The 24,316-nt window shown below is 42.2% G+C and overlaps 1 protein-coding gene across 3 annotated transcripts in view; it reads right to left on the bottom strand.

The window, feature by feature from the left end:
• The window catches only part of SNX31 (sorting nexin 31), a 78,347-nt gene that overhangs the window by 51,249 nt on the left and 2,782 nt on the right, over window positions 1-24,316 (bottom strand). For all 3 annotated transcript variants that reach the window (XM_033203176.1, XM_033203177.1, XM_033203175.1), the window contains exons 3-4: window positions 6,845-6,959; window positions 1,224-1,288 (exon numbers count right to left, since the gene is read on the bottom strand). In XM_033203176.1, the coding sequence (XP_033059067.1) occupies window positions 1,224-1,288; window positions 6,845-6,959 (180 nt within the window). The remainder of the gene's footprint in view (window positions 1-1,223; window positions 1,289-6,844; window positions 6,960-24,316) is intronic.

Below are 24,316 nucleotides of genomic sequence, written 5' to 3' on the forward strand. Positions count from 1 at the left end.
ACGACAAAATCGCCTAATGATGCATTTGTCAGAATGAATCCATATTGTTAAGTGACACATGGTTGTGTGTGTGCATGTATGTATATATATGCATGCTTATATATGTGCATGTATGTATAGCAAAAGAGCACTATAAACTATTAGACTATAAACAACAGTTGTCACTGAGGAGGGGAATCATAAGGGAAGAAAAGTTACTTTTCATTGTATACACTTGTGCTATTTGAATTTTACTATCATCACCACTTCCAGAACAAACTTTTCAAAGAATAAGAAAGTATGTGTATATACAAACCATCAAGCAAATGTGAAAATATGAACCACTACAGAACAGAAGGCTCTAGGGCCATTTCTCAGGTTGAGTGGGCCAGTAAATATCCCAACACATTTGAACCCCTGTCTACATGAGACTTGTTCTGAGAACCCAATAGGATTTTATTTTATAAATGAGTAAATAAATGAATGAAATGTGTTCCAGTTTTTGCAAATCCGATCCTTCCTCCCCTGGCTAAGGTTCCAGTTAACTAGTATCATATTACTGCAGAACATCAATTCTTTCAGAGCTTTTCCAGCCAAGCTCATACATACAGGCATAACAATGTTTCTTTATGTGCCATTAGAATGAGTGTTGTTCTGAACAAATGTACTTAACAATTTCAGCCTAGGGAGCAAGTGACCCATGATTCTTTAGATCAACAAAGGAAAGGGAGTTGCTGTATGTCATTCTGTTCATGTTGAATTTTCTCTATGATTCATTTACAATAAAGGTAGAGGTAGAGAATACACAAGGAATAGACAGCATGGCCTGCTTTCCTGATGTCTTCACTGTGGCCCACTTGGAAATCTCAGCTACAGAAGCTGGGTCACAGACATGTTATGGGAACCCTTAATGATAAAGGCTGTAGTTCTCGTACTGTACTCAGAGGGCCTCTTCTTCATATCCTGTTTTGAGATGTATGATTCTTAGGCTACAGAAAAAGGGATCTACTTAATAAAATGAGCCAAAGGTCAAGTGACACACTTCACTTTCCATCTAAAGTCTAAACCTCCAAAAGAACAAAATAGGAACCATCCCCCAATTGACTTGAAATGAATATATTTTGCCCAAGTCCAGGCTCTGTGGGACTGTGGCCAATGCACACATGTGTGTGTACCTGCACACATGGTTCATGAAGAGTGTCCTGCAGAGGAATGATGGCCCCATTAAAGAAGAACAAGCTTACCAGCTGTGCCAGTTTTAAAAACTCAACGAAGACATCACTTCTCAACACGTTTGGGTCCATGGTTACTGAAAAACATGGACGGTGAGCCAGGTTAGCATGGGCTGGGCTGGGCCTTGCCTATTAATTGCTGTGTCCTCCAGAGATCGCTCATGCCTTGCCAGTGCTCTGTCTCCTCCCTGAAGTGATGAATGCTGAAACCTTTCAGATACAGGAAAACCCCCAAAGGTTGCCTCCTACAGGCAGCCTTAACAACAGGAACTCATGACACCCATCCAGGGTGACAGTGTTCCCAGGCATCTCACTTTATTTATACACACCCATACTACTCAACATCCATTTTGTTGCCCTACCAGGATGATAATGAAGTTTATATGAAGAATCAGAATGATCTTAAAACCTACGTCTAGGCTCCCAGACTAGCAAGACACAGGGTAATTTGAAAATTTAATCCAACCAAGAAACATCCATTGAGAGCATCTCTTTGGAGTCTCACCCAGTCGCCCAGGCTGGAGTGTAGTGACGTGATCTTGGCTCACTGCAATGTCCGCCTCCTGGGTTAAGGTGATTCTCTTGCCTCAGCCTCCAAAGTAGCTGGGGTTACAGGCACCTGCCACCACGCCTGGCTAATTTTTGTGTTTTTAGTAGAGATGGGGTTTCATCATGTTGGCCAGGCTAGTCTCAAACACCCAAACTCAGGTGATCTGCCCGCCTCGGCCTCCCAACATGCTGGGATTACGGGTGTGAGCCACCGCGCCCGGCCAAGAGCACCCCTTTGAATCATAGGAGTTCTCAAGATGTTACCAAAAAAAAAAAAACAATGACAAGGCAGTCAGAGAGATTTAAAATATTTCATTCTTCTATACTTAACAAAAATATTTTCACCCTTAGTTTTAAAGCTCCTGACACAAATAGCCAGGAGATATGGGCAGAGCAGATGGGGCAGACACACCCCCATGAGAACTGCAAACCCACAAGGTATGGCCCAGCCTGGTTCCTCCTGGTTCACCCCCCTTGCCACAGATCCTCTCCTATATCGTGTGCTTCAGCTACACTTACGTACTTACTAAATGCTGCCAAATTTCTTTCTTCCTTCTGTTTTCATTACTGTTTTCCTTTTTTTTCTTTTTTGAGACAGAGTCTTGCTCTGTCACCCAGGCTGGAGTGGAATGGCGTGATCTCAGCTCACTGCAACCTCTGCCTCCCGGGTTCAAGCAATTTCCTGCCTCATTCTCTCAAGGTGCCGGGATTACAGGCATGTGCCACCATGCCCGGCCTGTTTTACTAATTTCATCAAACATCCTCTACCAGCATTTTTTATGACTCACTTCATTGCAGGCTGTGCCTTTCCCAAAAAACATCATGTGTTGCAAAATAAACGAAGAGAGAAAGTCCCTGCAACATGAGAAACTATTTATAAAAATCATTCTGTCTTTTCTGGGGAGTAATTCCCGGGGTGGAGGAGGGAAAGCCCTTGCATGATTTTCCGCAACGGGGCATATAGTCAAACTATGAATAGCTATATTCATCAGCATAAATTATTGGGAATGAGGAAAGCTGCTGAAAAAGGTATTCACCCAACTGGTATTTACTGCATGACTATTACGTACCAGTACTAGGCTAAAACCTTTGTATATTTTAGCTTATCTAATCTTCATGACAAACTCTGAGGTAAATTATTTCTATTTCATGGATTTAAAAAATGGAGACTCAGAGAAGGTAGGTATCTTGCCCACGGTCACACAACTGGTAAGGAACTAAAGTGGGATTTGACACTGGGTCTGATTCTAGAACCTGTGCTCTGAGTCATGAGGCGAAGCCATACTGTCTTCTTACTTGACCTTGTCAAAGAGGGTACACAAGTCATTCTGATAAGAATAAAGACCAGTCCTGGAAAAGCAAAACCTTAAGCAGTGTGATCACTTGTAAAAAGGCCAGGTATTAAAGGAGCATTTTGCTAAGACACGAGAAAACAAACCAAGGGAGAATGAAAATTCAAAAGATATTACATTTTGAACTTGAACTTTGAAAGAGCTCATTCAGTAGGTCTAAAAAGAAGTATGGTCCCATGACAAAAAAAAAAAAAAAAAAAATTAATGGAAAATAGATGGCTTCTAGAGTTTTTACTTACTATGTTTAAGAAAAAGATGCAGCCATGAAAAACAATGAGGTAAATCTATGACTGCTGATGTAGAATGACCTCTAAGATACATATTTTAAGAGAAAAAAGTCAACATACAGGAGAAAATCTTTTTTCTTGAGCTATGAAGGACATTAGTATAATAGTTGGTGATGTTTTATTTATTTATTTTTAGAGACAGGGTCTCCATCTGTCACCCAAGCTGGAGTGCAGTTGCTCAAATCATAGCTCAGGAGGTCGAGACTGCAGTGAGCTGTGACTGCACCACCGCACTCCAGCGTGGGTGGCACAACAAGACAGTGACTCTAAAATAAAAATAAAAAGAGATGAGATCTGTGTTGCCCAGGTTGGTCTCAAATTCCTGGGCTCAAGTGATCCTCCTGCCTCAGCTTCCCAGAGTGCTGGGATTACAGGTGTGAGCCATCACTCCCAGCCTAAATGTCTCAGCAGTTTTATGTTTGCTGACTTTATTTTATTTTTTGAGACAGGGTCTTTCTCTGTTGCCCAGGATGGACTGCAGTGGCAGGATCAGAGTTTACTGCAGCCTGAAACTCCTGGGCTCAAGCAATCCTCCCACCTCAGCCTTCCAAGTAGGTGCAGGCATGTGCCACTACACCCAGCTAATTTTTGTTTATTTTTAATTTTTTGATACAGACAGGGTCTTGTTATATTGCCCAGGCTGGCCTTGAACTCCTGGGCTTAAGGGATCCTCCTGCCTTAACCTCCTAAAGTGCTGGAATTGCAGGCATGAGCTACCATGCCTAGCCTAATTGTTGAAGTTTGAATAAGGTCTCTAGATAAATTATTGTATCAATGTTGTTTCCTGGTTTTGATACATTGAACATTATTGTATCAATGTTGTTTCCTGATTTTGATACATTGAACATTATTATATCAATACTGTTTCCTGATTTTGCTAACTATACTGTGGTTATATAAGAATCTCTGTGATCTTAGGAAATACACAAAGTATTTTATTTTTTTTTTTTATTTTTTTGAGGTGGAGTTTCACTCTCATTGCCCAGGCTGGAGTGCAATGGCACAATCTCGGCTCACTGCAGCCTCCACTTCCTGGGTTCCAGCAATTCTCCTGCCTCAGCCTCCCGAGGAGCTGGGATTGCAGGGACCTGCTACCATAGCCAGCCAATTTTTTGTATGTTTAGTAGAGACGGAGTTTTGCCATATAGGCCAGGTTGGTCTTGAACTCCTGGCCTCAGGTGATCTGCCCACTTCAGCCTCCCAAAGTCACAAAGTATCTTAAAATAAGATGGCTGAGGTGTGTAACATTCAAGTGAGTCTAAAAAAAGATGCAAGAGATTCATATATACACATACACACACAAGGAAAAAAGAATGAAAAGACAAATGTAAAATGTAAACATCTGGGCAATCTGGGTGGAGTATACAGAAATTCTTTGCATTATGTTTGCAACTTTTCTGTAAACCAAAATTTTAGAATAAAAAGCTCTGAAAATCAGGTACAGAAAAGTATGTATAGTAAACTTCAATTTGTGTTGAGCAAAAAGGGATCTACATACAGGCAAATTGCTGCTAGGGAATATACAAACAGCCTGGAATATACAAACAGCCTGGAAGGGGAACTTACCTTTCATTGTATATTCTTTTGGGTAGTTTATATTTTTAAAAATATTATGTGTGTACACTTTTCCAATTTTAAAAACTTTAAGTCTTTAAGTGCCATTTTTGCCATTTCCCCTCAACATCCTCTTTTTGGTGACAGCCTAATCTTGCCAACCACAGCTTTGCTGTGCACAGCATTTCTAGGACCCAGGCGATGGGCAAGCTGTTGTATTGTGAGCCTCACAGGGGCCAGAGCTGAATGTCCTTGGTGCCTTAGCGTGGCTTCCTGGTAAGGACTAAGATGGAGGCACAAGCTCTGTCATTGCTAATAAAGACCTCTGATATCTCTTAAGAGCTTTCCTGTAAGTGGTTCATCTCATCCTTTTGTTTATTCCCAATCCAGACACTTTTTCTTTTAACCTCCCAATCAAAGCCAAAATACAGCACCTAAGTGTGACTCTAAACATAAAGTAGGCCAGGCGTGGTGGCTCACTCCTGTAATCCCAGTACTTTGGGAAGCTGAATTGGGCAGATCATTTGAGGTCAGGAGCTGGAGACCAGCCTGGCCAACATGGTGAAACCCCATCTCTACTAAAAAAATACAAAAATTAGCTGAGCATGGTGGCAAGCACCTGTAATCCCAGCTACCTGAGAGGCTGAGGCAGGAGAATCACTTGAACCTAGTAGGCAGAGGTTGCAGTGAGCCAAGATCACACCACTACACTCCAGCCTGGGCGACAGAGCGAGACTCTGTCATGAATAAATAAATAAATAAATACATACATACTGGCTGGATGCAGTGGCTCATATCTGTAATTCCAGCACTTTGGGAGGCTGACATGGGAGGATTGCTTAAGGCCAGGGGTTTGAGACCAGCCTGGGCAATATAGTGAGACTCCATCTCTATAAAAAAAAGTTTTTTTAATTGGCCAGGCATGGTATGTTGCACATATAGCCCCAGATTCTTGGGAAGCTGTGGTGGGAGGATTGCTTGACTCCAGGAGATCAAGGCTATAGTGAGCCATGATTGTGCCACTGCACTCCAGCCTGGGCAACAGGGAAAGATCCTGTCTCAAAAAATAAAATAAAATCAGCAAGCATATAACTGCTGAGACATTTAAGTTGGGTGTGGTGGCTCACATCGGTAATCCTAACACTTTAGGAAGCTGAGGCAGGAGGATCACTTGAGCCCAGGAATTTGAGACCAGCCTGAGCAACATAGTGAGACCTCATCTATTTATTTTTTTAATCTTTTTTAGAGTCACTGTCTTGCTGTGTCACCCAGGCTGGAGTGCAGTGGAGCAGTCATGGCTCACTGTAGCCTCAGCCTCCTGTGCTCAAGCAATCCTCCCACCTCAGCTTCCTGAGTAGCTGGGATTATAGGCACGCACCACCATATCTGACTAATTTTTAAAATTTTGTTTAGAGACAGGTTCTCTCTATGTTGCTCAGGCTGGTCTTGAACTCCTGGCCTCAAGTGATCCTCCTGCCTCAGCCTCCCAAAGCGCTGCGATTACAGGTGTGAGAAACCATGCCCAGCCAGACCTCATCTCTTTAAAAAAAAAAAAAAAACGGTATTTTTAAAGCCAAATACAAAGAACACATTTTATATGATCCCTTATATATGAAATGTCCAGAATAGGCAAATCTTTAGAGATAAAAATTACAGTAGTAGTTGCCAGGGCCTGGTGGGGGAGGGAAAGAGGACGTGATTGCCAATGGGTATGAGGTTTCTTTCGGGGGTGATGACAATATTCTAAAATTAGATTATGGTAATGGTCACACAATTAATTACATAAATATATTGTAAAAGAATTGACTTGTACACTTCAGCAGGTGAATTTTGTGGCATATAACTTACATTGCAATAAATCTGTTTTTTTAAAAACCCTGAAAATACATACCATTTTGCAAATATTGTTCCAGTTGGTTCCTCCTCTCATCAGCCATAGCTGTGGTCATTGCCAAATAGTACTTTGGTGGGAAGGGTGGCAGGCAATTTCCAAAGACCCGTCTTAGCTGAAAGATCCAGGAAACACAGTTAGGCAGGTGACCTACCAGTTCAGGGTTGATGAGATTACTAAAGTCTCCTCTAGGGCAAGTCCCATCCCAGCACTTTAGTTCAAGTTAAGCCTTCCTGGTGGCTCAAAGAGGGAAAAGAGGACAATTTGATTTTCTTAAGGAGGAATTTATTTCAGTATATATTCTGGAGATGTTACTAGACACATCACAGACCGGCAGCTCCAGTCTAAGTTTGGTAGAGCTGAGATGTATGTTTATCTTTCATTTGTTTTACAAGACTAGCCACTGCTCACATCATACAATATTATCTTGATTCATTCCACAATAGTGTCTGTGATATCAATGACAACGGGAATTAAATTCCTCAACCCTACCTCCACCAAATCCGAACTTGACAGATGCTTACAGCTGTGTCACCTAATGCGGTAGCCACCAGCCACCTGTGGTGAATCAGCACCTGAACGTGGCTAGTTTGGATTGAGATGTGTTGTAGGTGTAACATGCATTCCAAATTTCAAAGAAGAGAGAATGTAAAATATCTCACTGATAATTTTTATATTGATTACATGTTGAAATGATAATATTTTGGATACATTGAATTAAATAAAATATATTATTAAAATGAATTCCATCTGTTTCCTTTTACTCTTTTTAACATGCCTATCAGAAAATTTTAAATTGCATAAGTGATTCTTTCTTTCTTTCTTTCTTTCTTTCTTTCTCTTTCTTTCTCTCTCTCTCTCTTTCTTTCTATCTTTCTTTCTTTCTTTTCTTTCTTTCTTTCTTTTTTTTTTTTGAGGTGGAGTTTTACTCTTGTTGCCCAGGTTGGAGCACAACGGCTCGATCTCGGCTTACTGCAACCTCCGCCTCCCGGATTTGAGCAATTATCCTGCCTCAGCCTCCTGAGTAGCTGGGATTACAGGCATGTGCCACCAGGCCAGGCTAATTTTGTATTTTTAGTAGATACAATGTTTTTCCCTGTTGGTCAGGCTGGTCTTGAACTCTCAACCTTAGGTGATCCGCCCGCCTCTGCCTCCCAAAGTGCTGAGATTACAGGCGTGAGCCCGCCGCACGCAGCCGAGGACGTACATTATGTTTCTATTGGACCAGTGCTGGTTACAGAATTCCAATAATGCTGACATATGATCCCAAGTAGAAACCAGCCAGGTCCTTCTCTCCCACTTACTCGTATATGACCCATGACCATGGCAGTAATTATTTTTATGGAACCTAAAAAGTGGATATATAAAAAATTATTTTAAAATTAAGAACAAAAAGTGTGCATCTTTATTCCAGCCCTACACTTGTAGTGGCAACTTGAAGGTAAGGCACAGAATCATTCTCCTGAAAATAAGACAAAGGAAACCACTCAGAAACCCAATCAGGTTTTAACACGGTATCTCTAGAGCAGGAGGGCTGAAATCTTACTATTACCATACTTAGTGGCTTAAAGAAAATGAAAGATGGAATAAGAAAAATGAGGCTGCAAACAGTAAGGATTTTTAATTCCATGGCCTTTGTCACAAATACAGTGAGTATTTGGCAAATATTTACCTTGTATAGATAGGCCCTAACTTCAAAAAAGTCAAGAATCTGATGACTTCCCTCCATGCCCACTACCATCACCCTGGTCCAAGCCACTGTCATCTCTTCTCTAGATTATTGCAGTAGCCTTCCAACAAGTCTCTCTGCTTCTACCCATGACTCCTTCAGTCTATTCCTAACATAGCATCTAAAGTGATACTTTATTTTTATTTTATTTTATTTTATTGAGACAGAGTCTTGCTCTGCTGCCCAGGCTGGAGTGCAGTGGCATGATCTTGGCTCACTGCAACCTCCACCTCCTGGGTTCAAGCGATTCTCCTGCCTCAGTCTCCCAAGTAGTTGGGACTACAGGTGTGCACCACCACACCTGGCTAATTCTTGTATTTTTAGTAGAGATGGGGTTTTGCCATGTTGGCTAGGCTGCTCTTGAACTCCTGACCACAGGTGATCTGGCTGCCTCGGCCTCCCAAAGTGCTGGGATTACAGGTGTGAACTACTGCACCCAGCCTAAAGTGATACTTTTAAAATGTAAGTCAGCCAGGTGCAGTAATGTGCACCTGTAGTCCCAGCTACTTGGGAGGCTGAGGCAGGAGGGTTGCTCGAGCCCAGGAGGTCAAGGCTGTGATGCACTATGATAGCCACTGCCCTCCAGCCTGGGCGACAGAGCAAGACTCTATCATCTCTTAAAATAAGAAAAGTAAGTCAGATCATTCCACTGTCTTGCTCAAAATCCTCCTCAACTTCTCATCTCACTCAAGTAAACCCAAAATTCTTACAATGACTTAGAACTGTGCCATCTAATATGGTAGGCATTAGCCACCTGTGAGTAAATTTGAACCTAATTAAAGTAATATAAAATTTTTAAATTCAATCTTCAGTCTTGCTAGCTACATCTCAAATGCTTAATAGTCACTTGAAATATTGCAATTTGCTATTCAGTTGGGCAAAGCAGATATAGAGCATTTCCATCAGCACAAAAGTTCTATTGGAAAACATTGGTCTAACATCTGGAGCGGTTATTAACTGCCTGCCTGTGGGCAAAACATGTTTTTTTTGTTTGTTTGTTTTTTGTTTTTGAGACCAAGTCTCGCTCTGTCACCCAGGCTGGAGTGCAGTGGGGCAATCCCAGCTCACTACAAGCTCTTTCTCCTGGGTTCACGCCATTCTCCCGCCTCAGCCTCCCAAGTAACTGGGACTACAGGCACCCGCCACCTGGCTAATTTTTTTTTGTATTTTTAGTAGAGACGGGGTTTCACCATGTTAGCCAGGATGGTCTCGATCTCCTGACCGCGTGATCCGTCTGCTTTGGCCTCCCAAAGTGCTGAGATTACAGGCATGAGCCACCACACCTGGCCCCCTGGTTCATTTTTTTGGTGGTTGGTTGTTTGATTTTTAGATAACTGGAATTTGGTAACAGCAGTTATTTGTGTGATTGAAAATTTTAAAAACTTGTATCTCGAAGAGAATACAGAATATTACAACCACTTTGAAAGACAGTTTGGCAATTTCTTACAAAGCTAAACATAGACTTACTCTATAATCCAGCAATAAATACCCAACTGATTTGAAAACTGTCCATACAAAATGTTTACGGCAACTTTATTCATAACCCCCAAATGTTTATGGCAACTTTATTCATAATCCCCAAAATTTAAACAACAAAGATGTCCTTCAATCTGTGAATGGATAAGCAAATTGTGATATATCCACACAATGAAATGTTATTCAGAAATAAAATGAAATAAGCTATCAAAACACAAAAGACATGAATGAAACATAAATAAATATAGCTAAGTGACAGAAGCCAGTCTGGAAAAGCTATATACTATATGATTTCAATTATATGACATTCTGGAAAAGGCAAAAGTATAGAGACTTTATAAAAAGATCAACAGCCACCAAGTTTTGGGGCAGGGAGGTACTGAATAGCTGAAACACATGGAGTTTTTTAGGGCAATAAAACTAATCTATATGAAACTAGAATTGTGGATGCATGACACTATGCATTAGTCAAAATTACAACAGAACTTCATGTTTTCTGAAGTTTACAACAGAAGCTTCATGTTTGCAAATATTTTTAGAAATAATTTAGGAGATTGGAGGAATCTGAGGATGGAATGTAGAATGTGATAAAACTACGTTACAAATGTATGAAACCAGTTCACTGAACGTGATGAGAAACAAAGTGCTGACCTAAGTCGCTTTAAATGAGTGGAGTCTGTAAACTAAAGGCAAAGAAACTAACTGTACACAGGCATTGGACTCTGGCTGATAAAGCTGTTTCCCACAGAAGTATAGGTTAACAGCGCTATACTCCTACATGTGTATACAGAATCAAACAAGTAAATGCACGGCAGATAGTGGGAGTCAGGTTTCCAACTGTTGTAGTGGAAGTTTACACATAAGGGGAAGAGGCTAGAATGATCCATGTGGTAATGCACTAGAGTTGAATATATTAGTATGACCACATGTTTAGTTTAATATAGATACAGATGATTACATATAGAAATATTTGTTCATATGTCCGTATACATGGGTTAGTATACACACATATATTTCCTTGCTCTGTCAACTGAGAGGACATAGATGCAACAACACTCCAGTAGCAATGAACATATCTAGTGCCCAGATCTTAGTTTCCAATACCATTCTACAACAAATGCAACCAAGGATCTATGGAGAAATGGCTGATTTCTAGGACTGAGGCAGGAAATATACAAGATGGGCCTGGAGTATCTTGTAGCTCCAGAAAGTAAGGAAATATTCAAAACAAATGAAAAAAACAAATCATGAATGGGAGTGCCTCAGAGACAAAGGAGCAAAATGAAAGAGCTTCCATGGGCCAAGATGGAATCATTTGACCAACCAAGTGGTAGTGAAATATAACCCAAAGTATAAAGTGAATATCCATGAGTCCTTATAGATTTGTTATTAAATAAATAGGAGTAACTAGACAAATCTCTTGTGCAGAAGAACATCAGATAATTTCTTTTTCTTTCTTTTTTTCGGAGACAGAGTCTTGCTCTTGTTGCCCAGACCACAGTGCAATGGTGCGATCTCGGCTCACTGCAACCTCTGCCTCCTGGGTTCAAGCGATTCTCCTGCCTTAGCCTCCCAAGTAGCTGGGATTAAAGGCATGCACCACCACGCCTGGCTAATTTTGTATTTTTAGTAGAGATGGGGTTTCTCCATGTTGGTCAAGCTGGTCTTGAACTCCTGACCTCAAGTGATCTGCCCACCTCGGCCTCCCAAAGTGCTGGGATTACAGGCCTGAGACACTGCACCAAGCCATATCAGATAATTTCTATAGATACTCCTCAAGGAGGGGGAGCATAAATCCCCACTCTCAGTGTGGGCTGCACGTAGTGACTTCCTTCCAAAGAGGACACTTTGGAAAGAGAAGACAAAAGAGGAACTTTACAGTGGAGAAACCTGACAAATACTACCTCACCCAAGTGAAGAAGATCAACATCAAGAGTGTAAGTCAGATGATGGTAGGTACCCTTGATACGATGTGATTAAAGTGGTACTTTATCTCTGGGGTCTTCATCCCCCCAACCCGTAACCCCCATCTAATCATGTGAAAAATGTAAGACAAATTCCATGAAGGATATTCTACAAAATATCTGACAAGTACTCCTTAAAATTATCAAGGTCATTAAACATAAGGAAAATCTAAGAAACTGTCACAGTCAAGAGGAACTCAAGGAGACCTAACAACTCAATGTAACATGGTACCCTGGCCGGGGTCCTGGAAGAGAAACAGGACATTAGGTAAACACTAAGGATGTCTGAAAAGTTATAGATTGTAGTTAATAAGAATGTATCAATACTGATTTGTTAATTGTAATGAATGTACCATATTAATATAAAACCTTAGTAATAGAGGAAACTGTGGATTATATAGAAACCCTCTGTCCTATCTTCTCTGTTAACTAAAACTGTTTCAAAAAATAAAGTTTATTAAAAAAAAAAAAAAACTGATGTTCTGGCTTCTCTTGAAAACTGAGATCTGGAATCAGTGGGTTCACACTCAGGCAACTGTCTGGTGAGGGGACCTAATCCGTTCCCACCACTCTCCACTGTTGTTCACTTGACCCTCATCTCTCATTTAAAGTACTTGCCGGTTGGCTGCGGTGGCTCACACCTGTAATCCCAACACTTTGGGAGGCCTAGGCAGGCAGAGTGCTTGAGCCCATGAGTTTAAGACCAGCCTAGGTAACATGGCAAGATGTTGTCTCTACTAAAAATACAAAAAATTAAGCCAAGTGTGGTAGCATGTGCCTGTAGTCCCAGCTACTCAGGAGGTTGAGATGGGAGAATAACCTTAGCTGGAGACGTCAATGCTAAGGCTACAGTGAGCCGAGATCACACCACTGCACTCGGCCTGGGCCACAGGAGTGACACTTTGTCTCAAGAAAACAAAACAAAACAAACAAAAAGTGTGTGTGTGTGTGTGGTGTGTGTGTGTGTATAGCCATTTAAGTTTGCAATCTCTCATCTAAACCTAGAATAATTTTTTTTTTTTTTGAGACAGGGTCTTACTCCTGTGGCCCAGGCTATTAAACCTAGTATAAAATATTATGGCGACAATTCTGTTTCTTTTAAACTCAAGGAAATTTTTCCGCCCTTCCAGAAACTGTCAAAAGGCATCCCAGTTGGAGCGTTATCCCAGGCAGTGCTGCTGAAACAACCTGGAATTGATGCACCCATCTCTGCTAATTCCATTAAATAGAAGCAAAAATTTGACTTCTTTGTGTACAATTATTTCTTGGCTAACTGATGAAGTGATCTTGAAAAGGCAATTGTCTTCATTGGCATGTGTTTGTTAATGTCGCAGATGTTCCCAAATCAGTTCTAATCACAGCAGCCTTGAATGAACAGGGCTGCCTGAGTTATCCATCTGTAGGACAGTATCTTGGGGAAGCTCTGAGGCCAAGATCTGGGGAAAAATCAACAAGGATTAAGGTTCTAATACCTATCACAGAGCAGAAACCCTCCCAGCAGGTTTTTACAACCTGAGCTGACTTGTCAAGGAATCTTTCCCCTCCCTTCTCTGATACTGATCTAAGGGGGACAATGAACATAAAAGAAACTGAGTAGTTAAATGTGCCAAAAGTCAACAATCAAATCCAAATTCAACGCCACCAAAAGAGGACCTATTCTATGGGTCTCGGTGCACAGTTGAGCTATCAAAACCACCAGCGTACTGAGAATTATCTGGTACTACAGTTCAGCCCTATCTGTCTTTCAAAAACCTATTTAAAGAGATCAGAAGGAAAACATACCTCTCCTGCTCTTTTATTATGTGGTGTTTTTGTTTGTTTGGGATATTGTGGGGTTTTTTTAAGACTATTATCTGACAAACATTTTCACAAACCCCAGAACAGGCTGGGCGTTGGCTCATGCCTGTAATCCTAGCACTTTGGGAGGCTGAGGCGGGCAGATCACCTGAGGTCAGGAGTTCAAGGCCAGCCTGGCCAACACGGCAAAACCCCGTCTCTACTAAAAATACAAAAATTAGCCAGGTGTGGTGGCAGGCACCTGTAATCCCAGGTACCCGGGAAGCTGAAGCAGGAGAATCACTTGAACTTGGCAGGGGTGGAAATTGCAGTGAGCGGAGATCGCACCACTTCACTGCAGCCTAGGTAAAAGAGCGAGACTCCGTCTCAAAACAAAACAAAACAAAACAAAACAAAAAACAAAAACAAAAAACAATCCCAGAACAATCTCCTGTACCAACTTCCTTTTCGTACAGCTCTGCCTTTTAACATGGCCATAAAGAGGCCTTTACAGGTCAGTTGAAAATGTCACCTAGTTCCCCTACCTTACTGCATCCACACACCCCCCTCCATACCTATGTCAAAAGGTGATGGCCAGGGACAAGTAGAATTACAGACACAAACGGTGTCTGTTTCTAAGTCAACTCATTCATCCCACCTCTCCAAGTCCCCTTATAGTTAAAAACCCAAATTCACTAGATAAAGGGCCACAGCTCAGAGTCTGGGTGGTGGCATCTAGCACCTAAGAGCATGGCCTAGAGCTTGCATATTATCCCATTTGCTCCTCAAAACAGTACTACGAGGTAGATAGATCCTCAGCACCAAGAACATTGTCAAATTCCACCTTGAGCAGGAGCAACCCCAGACTCAGGGAGATGAAGTGACTTAAAACTAGGACATCCAAGCTAACAACTGGCAGAAGATGGAGTCAGTCTTCTCACTGCTGTCATCACCATCACCATCACCTTTTCCACCAAATCTCTGCTGAGCAACTACCAAGGCAGAATTCCATGCTGGGTGTTCCATACCCACAAGCCTTCGTTCTGCCCCTTCACTCAAATATTTGCATTTTGCTTGTAAATAATCAGGGAAGACAAAATATACACACAAAAAGAGGAAGGAGCATGACAAGGTTGAAACATGAGGTGGCACAGCAATCAGAGAAAGGCATCTCATGTCATCAAGGGGGACTTCCTAGAGGACATGGGACTAAGATGGGCTTTGAGAAATGATTGCACCCTTGAGGGGTAGACTAAAACCAGGAGTCATCCCCTGTAGAGAAAGTGAGCCAGGTAGAGACAAAGAGTGAGCCAGCCTGATAGGAACAGGAGGTATGGGCAGGGAAAGAGGAGATCAGGTTAGGTCAGAGGGGAAGCAGCCAGGTTGGGTCAGCACTTGGCAGGGAGGACAACTGAGCCAGCGCATACAGGCTGCACAGCCCTCCCCTCCTGCTGACAGGTCCTTTGCAAGCTTTCCCAACTTGTCCCCATTGCCATGTCTGATGCTGGCAGAGTACAAAGAAACGGAGCCCCATATCACTATTCACAGAGCCCCATATCACTTACACAAGATGGCCTCATCTGTAACTTGGTCTAAATGAGCTGATTAAATGCTTCCCTCACAGATTTCTTTAAATCTATTTGGGCAGGGTGGTGCTGGCAAGAGCAGGGGCATAAATCAAACTGGTTTTGTTTTTCTAAAGGCACAGAAAAAGGTGAGGTCAGCCAGTTCACACAACAGGAAGACAGGCAGCACTGAGCAGCACAGGGTCAAGCTGCCAGAGCCTGAGGGAGCCTCACTGCGGACAGGGCTGTAGGTGAGGATGACAGGGGGTGCAGGTCACAGCAGAGCCCATGGAAACACACCCACCTCTTCCCAAGGTCCAGTTTTTCCTTTTTGTTTTTATTTTTGTTTTGAGACTGAGTCTCCCTCTGTTGCCCAGCCTCGAATGCAGTGGTGGTGAGATCTCAGGTCACTGCAATCTGTGCCTCCTGGGTTCCAGCAATTCTCATCCTCCCAAGTAGCTCCCAAGTAGCTGGTATTCTAGGCACATGCCACCACACCTGGCTTAATTTTTTCTATTTTAGTAGAGACAGGCTTTTACCATGTTGCCCGGACTGCTCTCAAACTCTTGAGCTGAAGTGATCCACCCACCTTGGCCTCCCAAAATGCTGGGATTCCAGGTGTGAGCCACTGCACCTGGCCAACCCAGGTCCGGTTTTTATGCCTTAGCTCTCCACATACCCTGGCTGAGATGGAGTAGAGGCCACCTCACCTGTGCCAGGTACTGCCCCTCAATCTCAGTTATCCAACATGCAAAATATAAGCCCAATTCTTAAAGCCAAAGATCACACATGCTACAGTAATAGTCGTAATTTAACAGAATGCATGGCATATAATAGAAACTTAGTAAATATTTCTTTTTTTTTTTTTTTACTTTTATTTTTATTATACTTTAAGTTCTAGGGTACATGTACATAACGTGCAGGTTTGTTACATATGTATACTTGTGCCATGTTGGTGTGCTGCACCCATCAACTCGTCAGCACCCATCAATTCATCATTTATATCATGTATAACTCACCAATGCAATCCCTCCCCCTCCTCCCTCCCCATGATAGGCCCCGGTGTGTGATGTTCCCCTTCCCGAGTCCAAGTGATCTCATTGTTCAGTTCCCACCTATGAGTGAGAACATGCGGTGTTTGGTTTTCTGTTCTTGTGATAGTTTGCTAAGAATGATGGTTTCCAGCTGCATCCATGTCCCTACAAAGGACGCAAACTCATCCTTTTTTATGGCTGCATAGTATTCCATGGTGTATATGTGCCACATTTTCTTAATCCAGTCTGTCACAGATGGACATTTGGGTTGATTCCAAGTCTTTGCTATTGTGAATAGTGCCGCAATAAACATACATGTGCATGTGTCTTTATAGCAGCATGATTTATAATCCTTTGGGTATATACCCAGTAGTGGGATGGCTGGGTCATATGGTACATCTAGTTCTAGATCCTTGAGGAATTGCCATACTGTTTTCCATAATGGTTGAACTAGTTTACAATCCCACCAACAGTGTAAAAGTGTTCCTATTTCTCCACATCTTCTCCAACACCTGTTGTTTCCTGACTTTTTAATGATTGCCATTCTCACTGGTGTGAGATGGTATCTCATTGTGGTTTTGATTTGCATTTCTCTGATGGCCAGTGATGATGAGCATTTTTTCATGTGTCTGTTGGCTGTATGAATGTCTTCTTTTGAGAAATGTCTGTTCATATCCTTTGCCCACTTTTTGATGGGGTTGTTTGTTTTTTTCTTGTATATTTGTTTGAGATCTTTGTAGATTCTGGATATTAGCCCTTTGTCAGATGAGTACATTGCAAAAATTTTCTCCCATTCTGTAGGTTGCCTGTTCACTCTGATGGTAGTTTCTTTTGCTGTGCAGAAGCTCTTTAGTTTAATGAGATCCCATTTGTCAATTTTTGCTTTTGCTGCCATTGCTTTTGGTGTTTTAGACATGAAGTCCTTGCCCATGCCTATTTCCTGAATGGTATTACCTAGGTTTTCTTCTAGGGTTTTTATGGTATTAGGTCTAACATTTAAGTCTCTAATCCATCTTGAATTAATCTTCGTATAAGGGGTAAGGAAAGGATCCAGTTTCAGCTTTCTACTTATGGCTAGCCAATTTTCCCAGCACCATTTATTAAATAGGGAATCCTTTCCCCATTTCTTGTTTCTCTCAGGTTTGTCAAAGATCAGATGGCTGTAGATGTGTGGTATTATTTCTGAGGACTCTGTTCTGTTCCATTGGTCTATATCTCTGTTTTGGTACCAGTACCATGCTGTTTTGGTTACTGTAGCCTTGTAGTATAGTTTGAAGTCAGGTAGCATGACACCTCCAGCTTTGTCCTTTTGACTTAGGATTGTCTTGGCAGTGCGGGCTCTTTTTTGGTTCCATATGAACTTTAAAGCAGTTTTTTCCAATTCTGTGAAGAAACTCATTGGTAGCTTGATGGGGATGGCATTGAATCTATAAATAACCTTGGGCAGTATGGCCATTTTCACGATATTGATTCTTCCTATCCATGAGCATGGTATGTTCTTCCATTTGTTTGTGTCCTCTTTTATTTCTCTGAGCAGTGGTTTGTAGTTCTCCTTGAAGAGGTCCTTTACATCCCTTGTAAGTTGGATTCCTAGGTATTTTATTCTCTTTGAAGCAATTGTGAATGGAAGTTCATTCCTGATTTGGCTCTCTGCTTGTCTGTTACTGGTGTATAAGAATGCTTGTGATTTTTGCACATTAATTTTGTATCCTGAGACTTTGCTGAAGTTGCTTATCAGTTTAAGGAGATTTTGGGCTGAGACGATGGGGTTTTCTAAATATACAATCATGTCATCTGCAAACAGGGACAATTTAACTTCTTCTTTTCCTAACTGAATACCCTTGATTTCTTTCTCTTGCCTGATTGCCCTAGCCAGAACTTCCAAGACTATGTTGAATAGGAGTGGTGAGAGAGGGCATCCCTGTCTTGTGCCAGTTTTCAAAGGGAATTTTTCCAGTTTTTGCCCATTCAGTATGATATTAGCTGTGGGTTTGTCATAAATAGCTCTTATTATTTTGAGGTACGTTCCATCAATACCGAATTTATTGAGCGTTTTTAGCATGAAGGGCTGTTGAATTTTGTCAAAGGCCTTTTCTGCATCTATTGAGATAATCATGTGGTTCTTGTCTTTGGTTCTGTTTATATGCTGGATTACGTTTATTGATTTGCGAATGTTGAACCAGCCTTGCATCCCAGGGATGAAGCCCACTTGATCATGGTGGATAAGCTTTTGGATGTGCTGCTGAATCCGTTTGCCAGTATTTTATTGAGGATTTTTGCATCGATGTTCATCAGGGATATTGGTCTAAAATTCTCTTTTTTTGTTGTGTCTCTGCCAGGCTTTGGTATCAGGATGATGTTGGCCTCATAAAATGAGTTAGGGAGGATTCCCTCTTTTTCTATTGATTGGAATAGTTTCAGAAGGAATGGTACCAGCTCCTCCTTGTACCTCTGGTAGAATTCAGCTGTGAATCCATCTGGTTCTGGACTTTTTTTGGTGGGTAGGCTATTAATTGTTGCCTCAATTTCAGAGCCTGCTATTGGTCTATTCAGGGATTCAACTTCTTCCTGGTTTAGTCTTGGGAGAGTGTAAGTGTCCAGGAAATTATCCATTTCTTCTCGATTTTCCAGTTGATTTGCATAGAGGTGTTTATAGTATTCTCTGATGGTAGTTTGTATTTCTGTGGGGTCGGTGGTGATATCCCCTTTATCATTTTTTATTGCGTCTATTTGATTCCTCTCTCTTTTCTTCTTTATTAGCCTTGCTAGTGGTCTGTCAATTTTGTTGATCTTTTCAAAAAACCAACTCCTGGATTCATTGATTTTTTGGAGGGTTTTTTGTGTTTCTATCTCCTTCAGTTCTGCTCTGATCTTAGCTATTTCTTGCCTTCTGCTAGCTTTTGAATGTGTTTGCTCTTGCCTCTCTAGTTCTTTTAATTGTGATGTTAGAGTGTCAATTTTAGATCTTTCCAGCTTTCTCTTGTGGGCATTTAGTGCTATAAATTTCCCTCTACACACTGCTTTAAATGTGTCCCAGAGATTCTGGTATGTTGTATCTTTGTTCTCATCGGTTTCAAAGAACATCTTTATTTCTGCTTTCATTTCGTTATGTACCCAGTAGTCATTCAGGAGCAGGTTGTTCAGTTTCCATGTAGTTGAGCAGTTTTGATTGAGTTTCTTAGTCCTGAGTTCTAGTTTGATTGCACTGTGGTCTGAGAGACAGTTTGTTATAATTTCTGTTCTTTTACATTTGCTGAGGAGTGCTTTACTTCCAATTATGTGGTCAATTTTGGAATAAGTGCGATGTGCTGCTGAGAAGAATGTATATTCTGTTGATTTGGGGTGGAGAGTTCTATAGATGTCTATTAGGTCTGCTTGGTGCAGAGATGAGTTCAATTCCTGGATATCCTTGTTAACTTTCTGTCTCGTTGATCTGTCTAATGTTGACAGTGGAGTGTTGATGTCTCCCATTATTATTGTATGGGAGTCTAAGTCTCTTTGTAAGTCTCTAAGGACTTGCTTTATGAATCTGGGTGCTCCTGTATTGGGTGCATATATATTTAGGATAGTTAGCTCTTCCTGTTGAATTGATCCCTTTACCATTATGTAATGGCCTTCTTTGTCTCTTTTGATCTTTGATGGTTTAAAGTCTGTTTTATCAGAGACTAGGATTGCAACCCCTGCTTATTTTTGTTTTCCATTTGCTTGGTAGATCTTACTCCATCCCTTTATTTTGAGCCTATGTATGTCTCTGCATGTGAGATAGGTCTCCTGAATACAGCAGACTGATGGGTCTTGACTCTTTATCCAGTTTGCCAGTCTGTGTCTTTTAATTGCAGCATTTAGTCCATTAACATTTAAGGTTAATATTGTTATGTGTGAACGTGATCCTGCCATTATGATATTAACTGGTTATTTTGCTCGTTAGTTGATGCAGTTTCTTCCTAGCCTCGATGGTCTTTACATTTTGTCATGTTTTTGCAATGGCTGGTACTGGTTGTTCCTTTCCATGTTTAGGGCTTCCTTCAGGGTCTCTTGTAAGGCAGGCCTGGTGGTGACAAAATCTCTAAGCATTTGCTTATCTGTAAAGGATTTTATTTCTCCTTCACTGATGAAACTTAGTTTGGCTGGATATGAAATTCTGGGTTGAAAATTCTTTTCTTTAAGAACATTGAATATTGGCCCCCACTCTCTTCTGGCTTGTAGAGTTTCTGCCAAGAGATCTGCTGTTAGTCTGATGGGCTTCCCTTTGTGGGTAACCCGACCTTTCTCTCTGGCTGCCCTTAAGATTTTTTCCTTCATGGTGAATCTGGCAATTATGTGTCTTGGAGTTGCTCTTCTGGAGGAGTATCTTTGTGGCGTTCTCTGTATTTCCTGAATTTGAATGTTGGTCTGCCCTACTAGGTTGGGGAAGTTCTCCTGGATGATATCCTGAAGAGTGTTTTCCAACTTGGTTCCATTTTCCCCCTCACTTTCAGGCACCCCAATCAGACGTACATTTGGTCTTTTTACATAATCCCATACTTCTTGCAGGCTTTGTTCATTTCTTTTTCTTCTTTTTTCTTTTGGTTTCTCTTCTCGCTTCATTTCATTCATTTGATCCTCAATCGCTGATACTCTTTCTTCCAGTTGATCGAGTCAGTTACTGAAGCTTGTGCATTTGTCAGGTATTTCTCGTGTCATGGTTTTCATCTCTGTCATTGCGTTTATGACCTTCTCTGCATTAATTAGTCTAGCTGTCAATTCTTCCACTCTTTTTTCAAGATTTTTAGTTTCTTTGCGCTGGGTATGTAATTCCTCCTTTAGCTCTGAGAAGTTTGATGGACTGAAGCCTTCTTCTCTCATCTCGTCAAAGTCATTCTCTGACCAGCTTTGATCCGTTGCTGGCGATGGGCTGCGCTCCTTTGCAGGGGGAGATGCGCTCTTATTTTTTGAATTTCCAGCTTTTCTGCTCTGCTTTTTCCCCATCTTTGTGGTTTTATCTGTCTCTGGTCTTTGATGATGGTGACGTACTGATGGGGTTTTGGTATAGGTGTCCTTCCTGTTTGATAGTTTTCCTTCTGACAGTCAGGACCCTCAGCTATAGGTCTGTTGGAGATTGCTTGAGGTCCACTCCAGACCCTGTTTGCCTGGGTATCAGCAGCAGAGGTTGCAGAAGATAGAATATTGCTGAACAGCGAGTGTACCTGTCTGATTCTTCCTTTGGAAGCTTCCTCTCAGGGGTGTACTCCACCCTGTGAGGTGTGGGGTGTCAGACTGCCCCTAGTGGGGGATGTCTCCCAGTTAGGCTACTCAGGGGTCAGGGACCCACTTGAGCAGGCAGTCTGTCCGTTCTCAGATCTCAACCACCGTGTTGGGAGATCCACTGCTCTCTTCAAAGCTGTCAGAGAGTCGTTCACGTCTGCACAGGCCTCTGCTGCTTCTCCTGTTGTTTTTTAGCTGTGCCCTGTCCCCAGAGGTGGAGTCTACAGAGACAGGCAGGTTTCCTTGAGCTGCTGTGAGCTCCACCCAGTTCGAGCTTCCCAGCGGCTTTGTTTAGCTACTTAAGCCTCAGCAATGGTGGGCACCCCTCCCCCAGCCTCGCTGCTGCCTTGCAGTTAGATTGCCGCAGACTGCTGTGTTAGCAATGAGGGAGGCTCCGTGGGCGTGGGACCCTCCCGGCCAGGTGTGGGATATATTCTCCTGGTGTGCCTGTTTGCTTAAAGCGTAGTATTGGGGTGGGAGTTACCCGATTTTCCAGGTGTTGTGTGTCTCAGTTCCCCTGGCTAGGAAAAGGGATTCCCTTCCCCCTTGCACTTCCCAGGTGAGGCGATGCCTCACCCTGCTTCAACTCTCGCTGGTCAGGCTGCAGCAGTTGACCAGCACCGATTGTCCAGCACTCCCTAGTGAGATGACCCCAGTACCTCAGTTGAAAATGCAGAAATCACCAGTCTTCTGTGTCACTCGCGCTGGGAGTTGGAGACTGGAGCTATTCCTATTCGACCATCTTGCTCCATCCCCTTAGTAAATATTTCTTAAGCAAATAATCAGTTAATTCTATAGATGAAAACTATCCTATCAGGATGCAGAACTTCCCAGAAAATAAACTGGAAATAAGCTCATATTCCCCAAACACACGCACAGATGGGACCTTTCTACTATTTCATTTTTGACAGTGCTCTGTGTTAAATCAGATTAAGAATTCTGAGCTGGGCCGGGCGCGGTGGCTCAAGCCTGTAATCCCAGCACTTTGGGAGGCCGAGACGGGTGGATCACGAGGTCAGGAGATCGAGACCATCCTGGCTAACACCGTGAAACCCCGTCTCTACTAAAAAATACAAAAAACTAGCCGGGCGTGGTGGCGGGCGCCTGTAGTCCCAGCTACTCGGGAGGCTGAGGCAGGAGAATGGCGTAAACCCGGGAGGCAGAGCTTGCAGTGAGCTGAGATCCGGCCACTGCACTCCAGCCTGGGCGATAGAGCGAGACTCCATCTCAAAAAAAAAAAAAAAAAGAATTCTGAGCTGTTTCACATCCTCCACTGAATAGGAGAAATAAAAACTAGCTGAGAAGTATCTGGGAGAGGTCACCCAACCTTTCAGTCTCAGACTTTGGGTGGTCAGATAAAATACAGGATGCTCAATTAAATATGTATCAAGTGGTGCATGGGACATACTAAAAAAAATTGTTTGTTGTTGACTTGTAATTTAAATTTAACTGGGAGACTTTGTATTTGAATTTGCTAAATCTAGCAACCCTACGGAGACTCTTCCTGGTTTTTTTTGTTTTTGTTTTTGTTTTTTGGTTTTTTTTGAAACAGGGTCTCAGTCACCCAGGTTGGAGCGCAGTGGCACAATCTGGGCTCACTGCAACCTCCACCTCCCAGGCTCAAGCAATCCTCCCACCTCAGGCTCCTGAATAGCTGGGATTACAGGAGCACCACCATGCCTAGCTAATTTTTTGTATTTTTGGTAGAGACAGGGTTTTGCCATGTTTCCCAGGCTGGTCTTGAACTCCCGAGCTCAGGCAGTCCACCCACCTTAACCTCTCAAAGTGCTGGGATTGCAGGTGTGAAACACCATACCCAGCCTCAGACTCTTTACCTATAAAATGAGAGTGATGATGATGATTGAACTGATGACCTCACTGGGGACTTGCTGGAACAAAATCCTGTGTCTGGAGCTCTCACGACAGAGAGTGGATGTTGGAGGCCTGCGGTCAGGGCTGAGTGAAGGGGATTGAGAGCAAAAAGAATATTGGGGCCAAGGGCAAACTTCCCCTTCATCCTCTGAAGCTTCACTGAAAAATCAACTGACAAAAGGCAGATTCATAGGAGAAAAGGCATACAAATTTACTAACATGCGCGGGAGTCTTACAAAATATAAGAACTCAAAGAAATGACCAGATGGTTGATGGTTTTATACCATCTTGAGATTACAGAAAAAAAAGCAGGGCTTAGAGCATGGCCAAAAACAGGCTATGGTGGCAAATCAGGTTATGGTGGCAAGACAGGTCATGGGAAGAAGAGGAGAGACCTGGCTAGCAAAGGTGGTCACAGCGGAAACCCACAGGTAGCAGCTCTCAGAGAAAATAGTTGGTAAACATTTCTTTCAGACGTTTAAAGGTGTCAGACTCTCTGTGATTATGTCCTAAATCTGAACAAGTGAGGACTTCAGAGAAAGCCTGGCTTCATCAATACAAATTCTCTCTACAGGTGCAAATCTCCTCCACAAAAGGCAGCTTTTCAGCTATTCTGATATTTCCAGCTCTCTACACAGCCATCTTGAAATATGTCATAGTAGTACATTTTGGGATAAAATATTTTGGTTTCCTTCAAGGACAAGGGACTTTTAGAGTGAGGCCAAAAAAAATTTTAACCTTGATCATGGTGGTGGTAATTGTATACATTTACCAAAATTCATTACACTGAACTCATAAAGTTGGGGAATTTT

Source organism: Trachypithecus francoisi, unplaced genomic scaffold, assembly GCF_009764315.1.
Source record: "Trachypithecus francoisi isolate TF-2019V2 unplaced genomic scaffold, Tfra_2.0 Lachesis_group7, whole genome shotgun sequence".
Lineage (NCBI taxonomy): Eukaryota > Metazoa > Chordata > Mammalia > Primates > Cercopithecidae > Trachypithecus > Trachypithecus francoisi.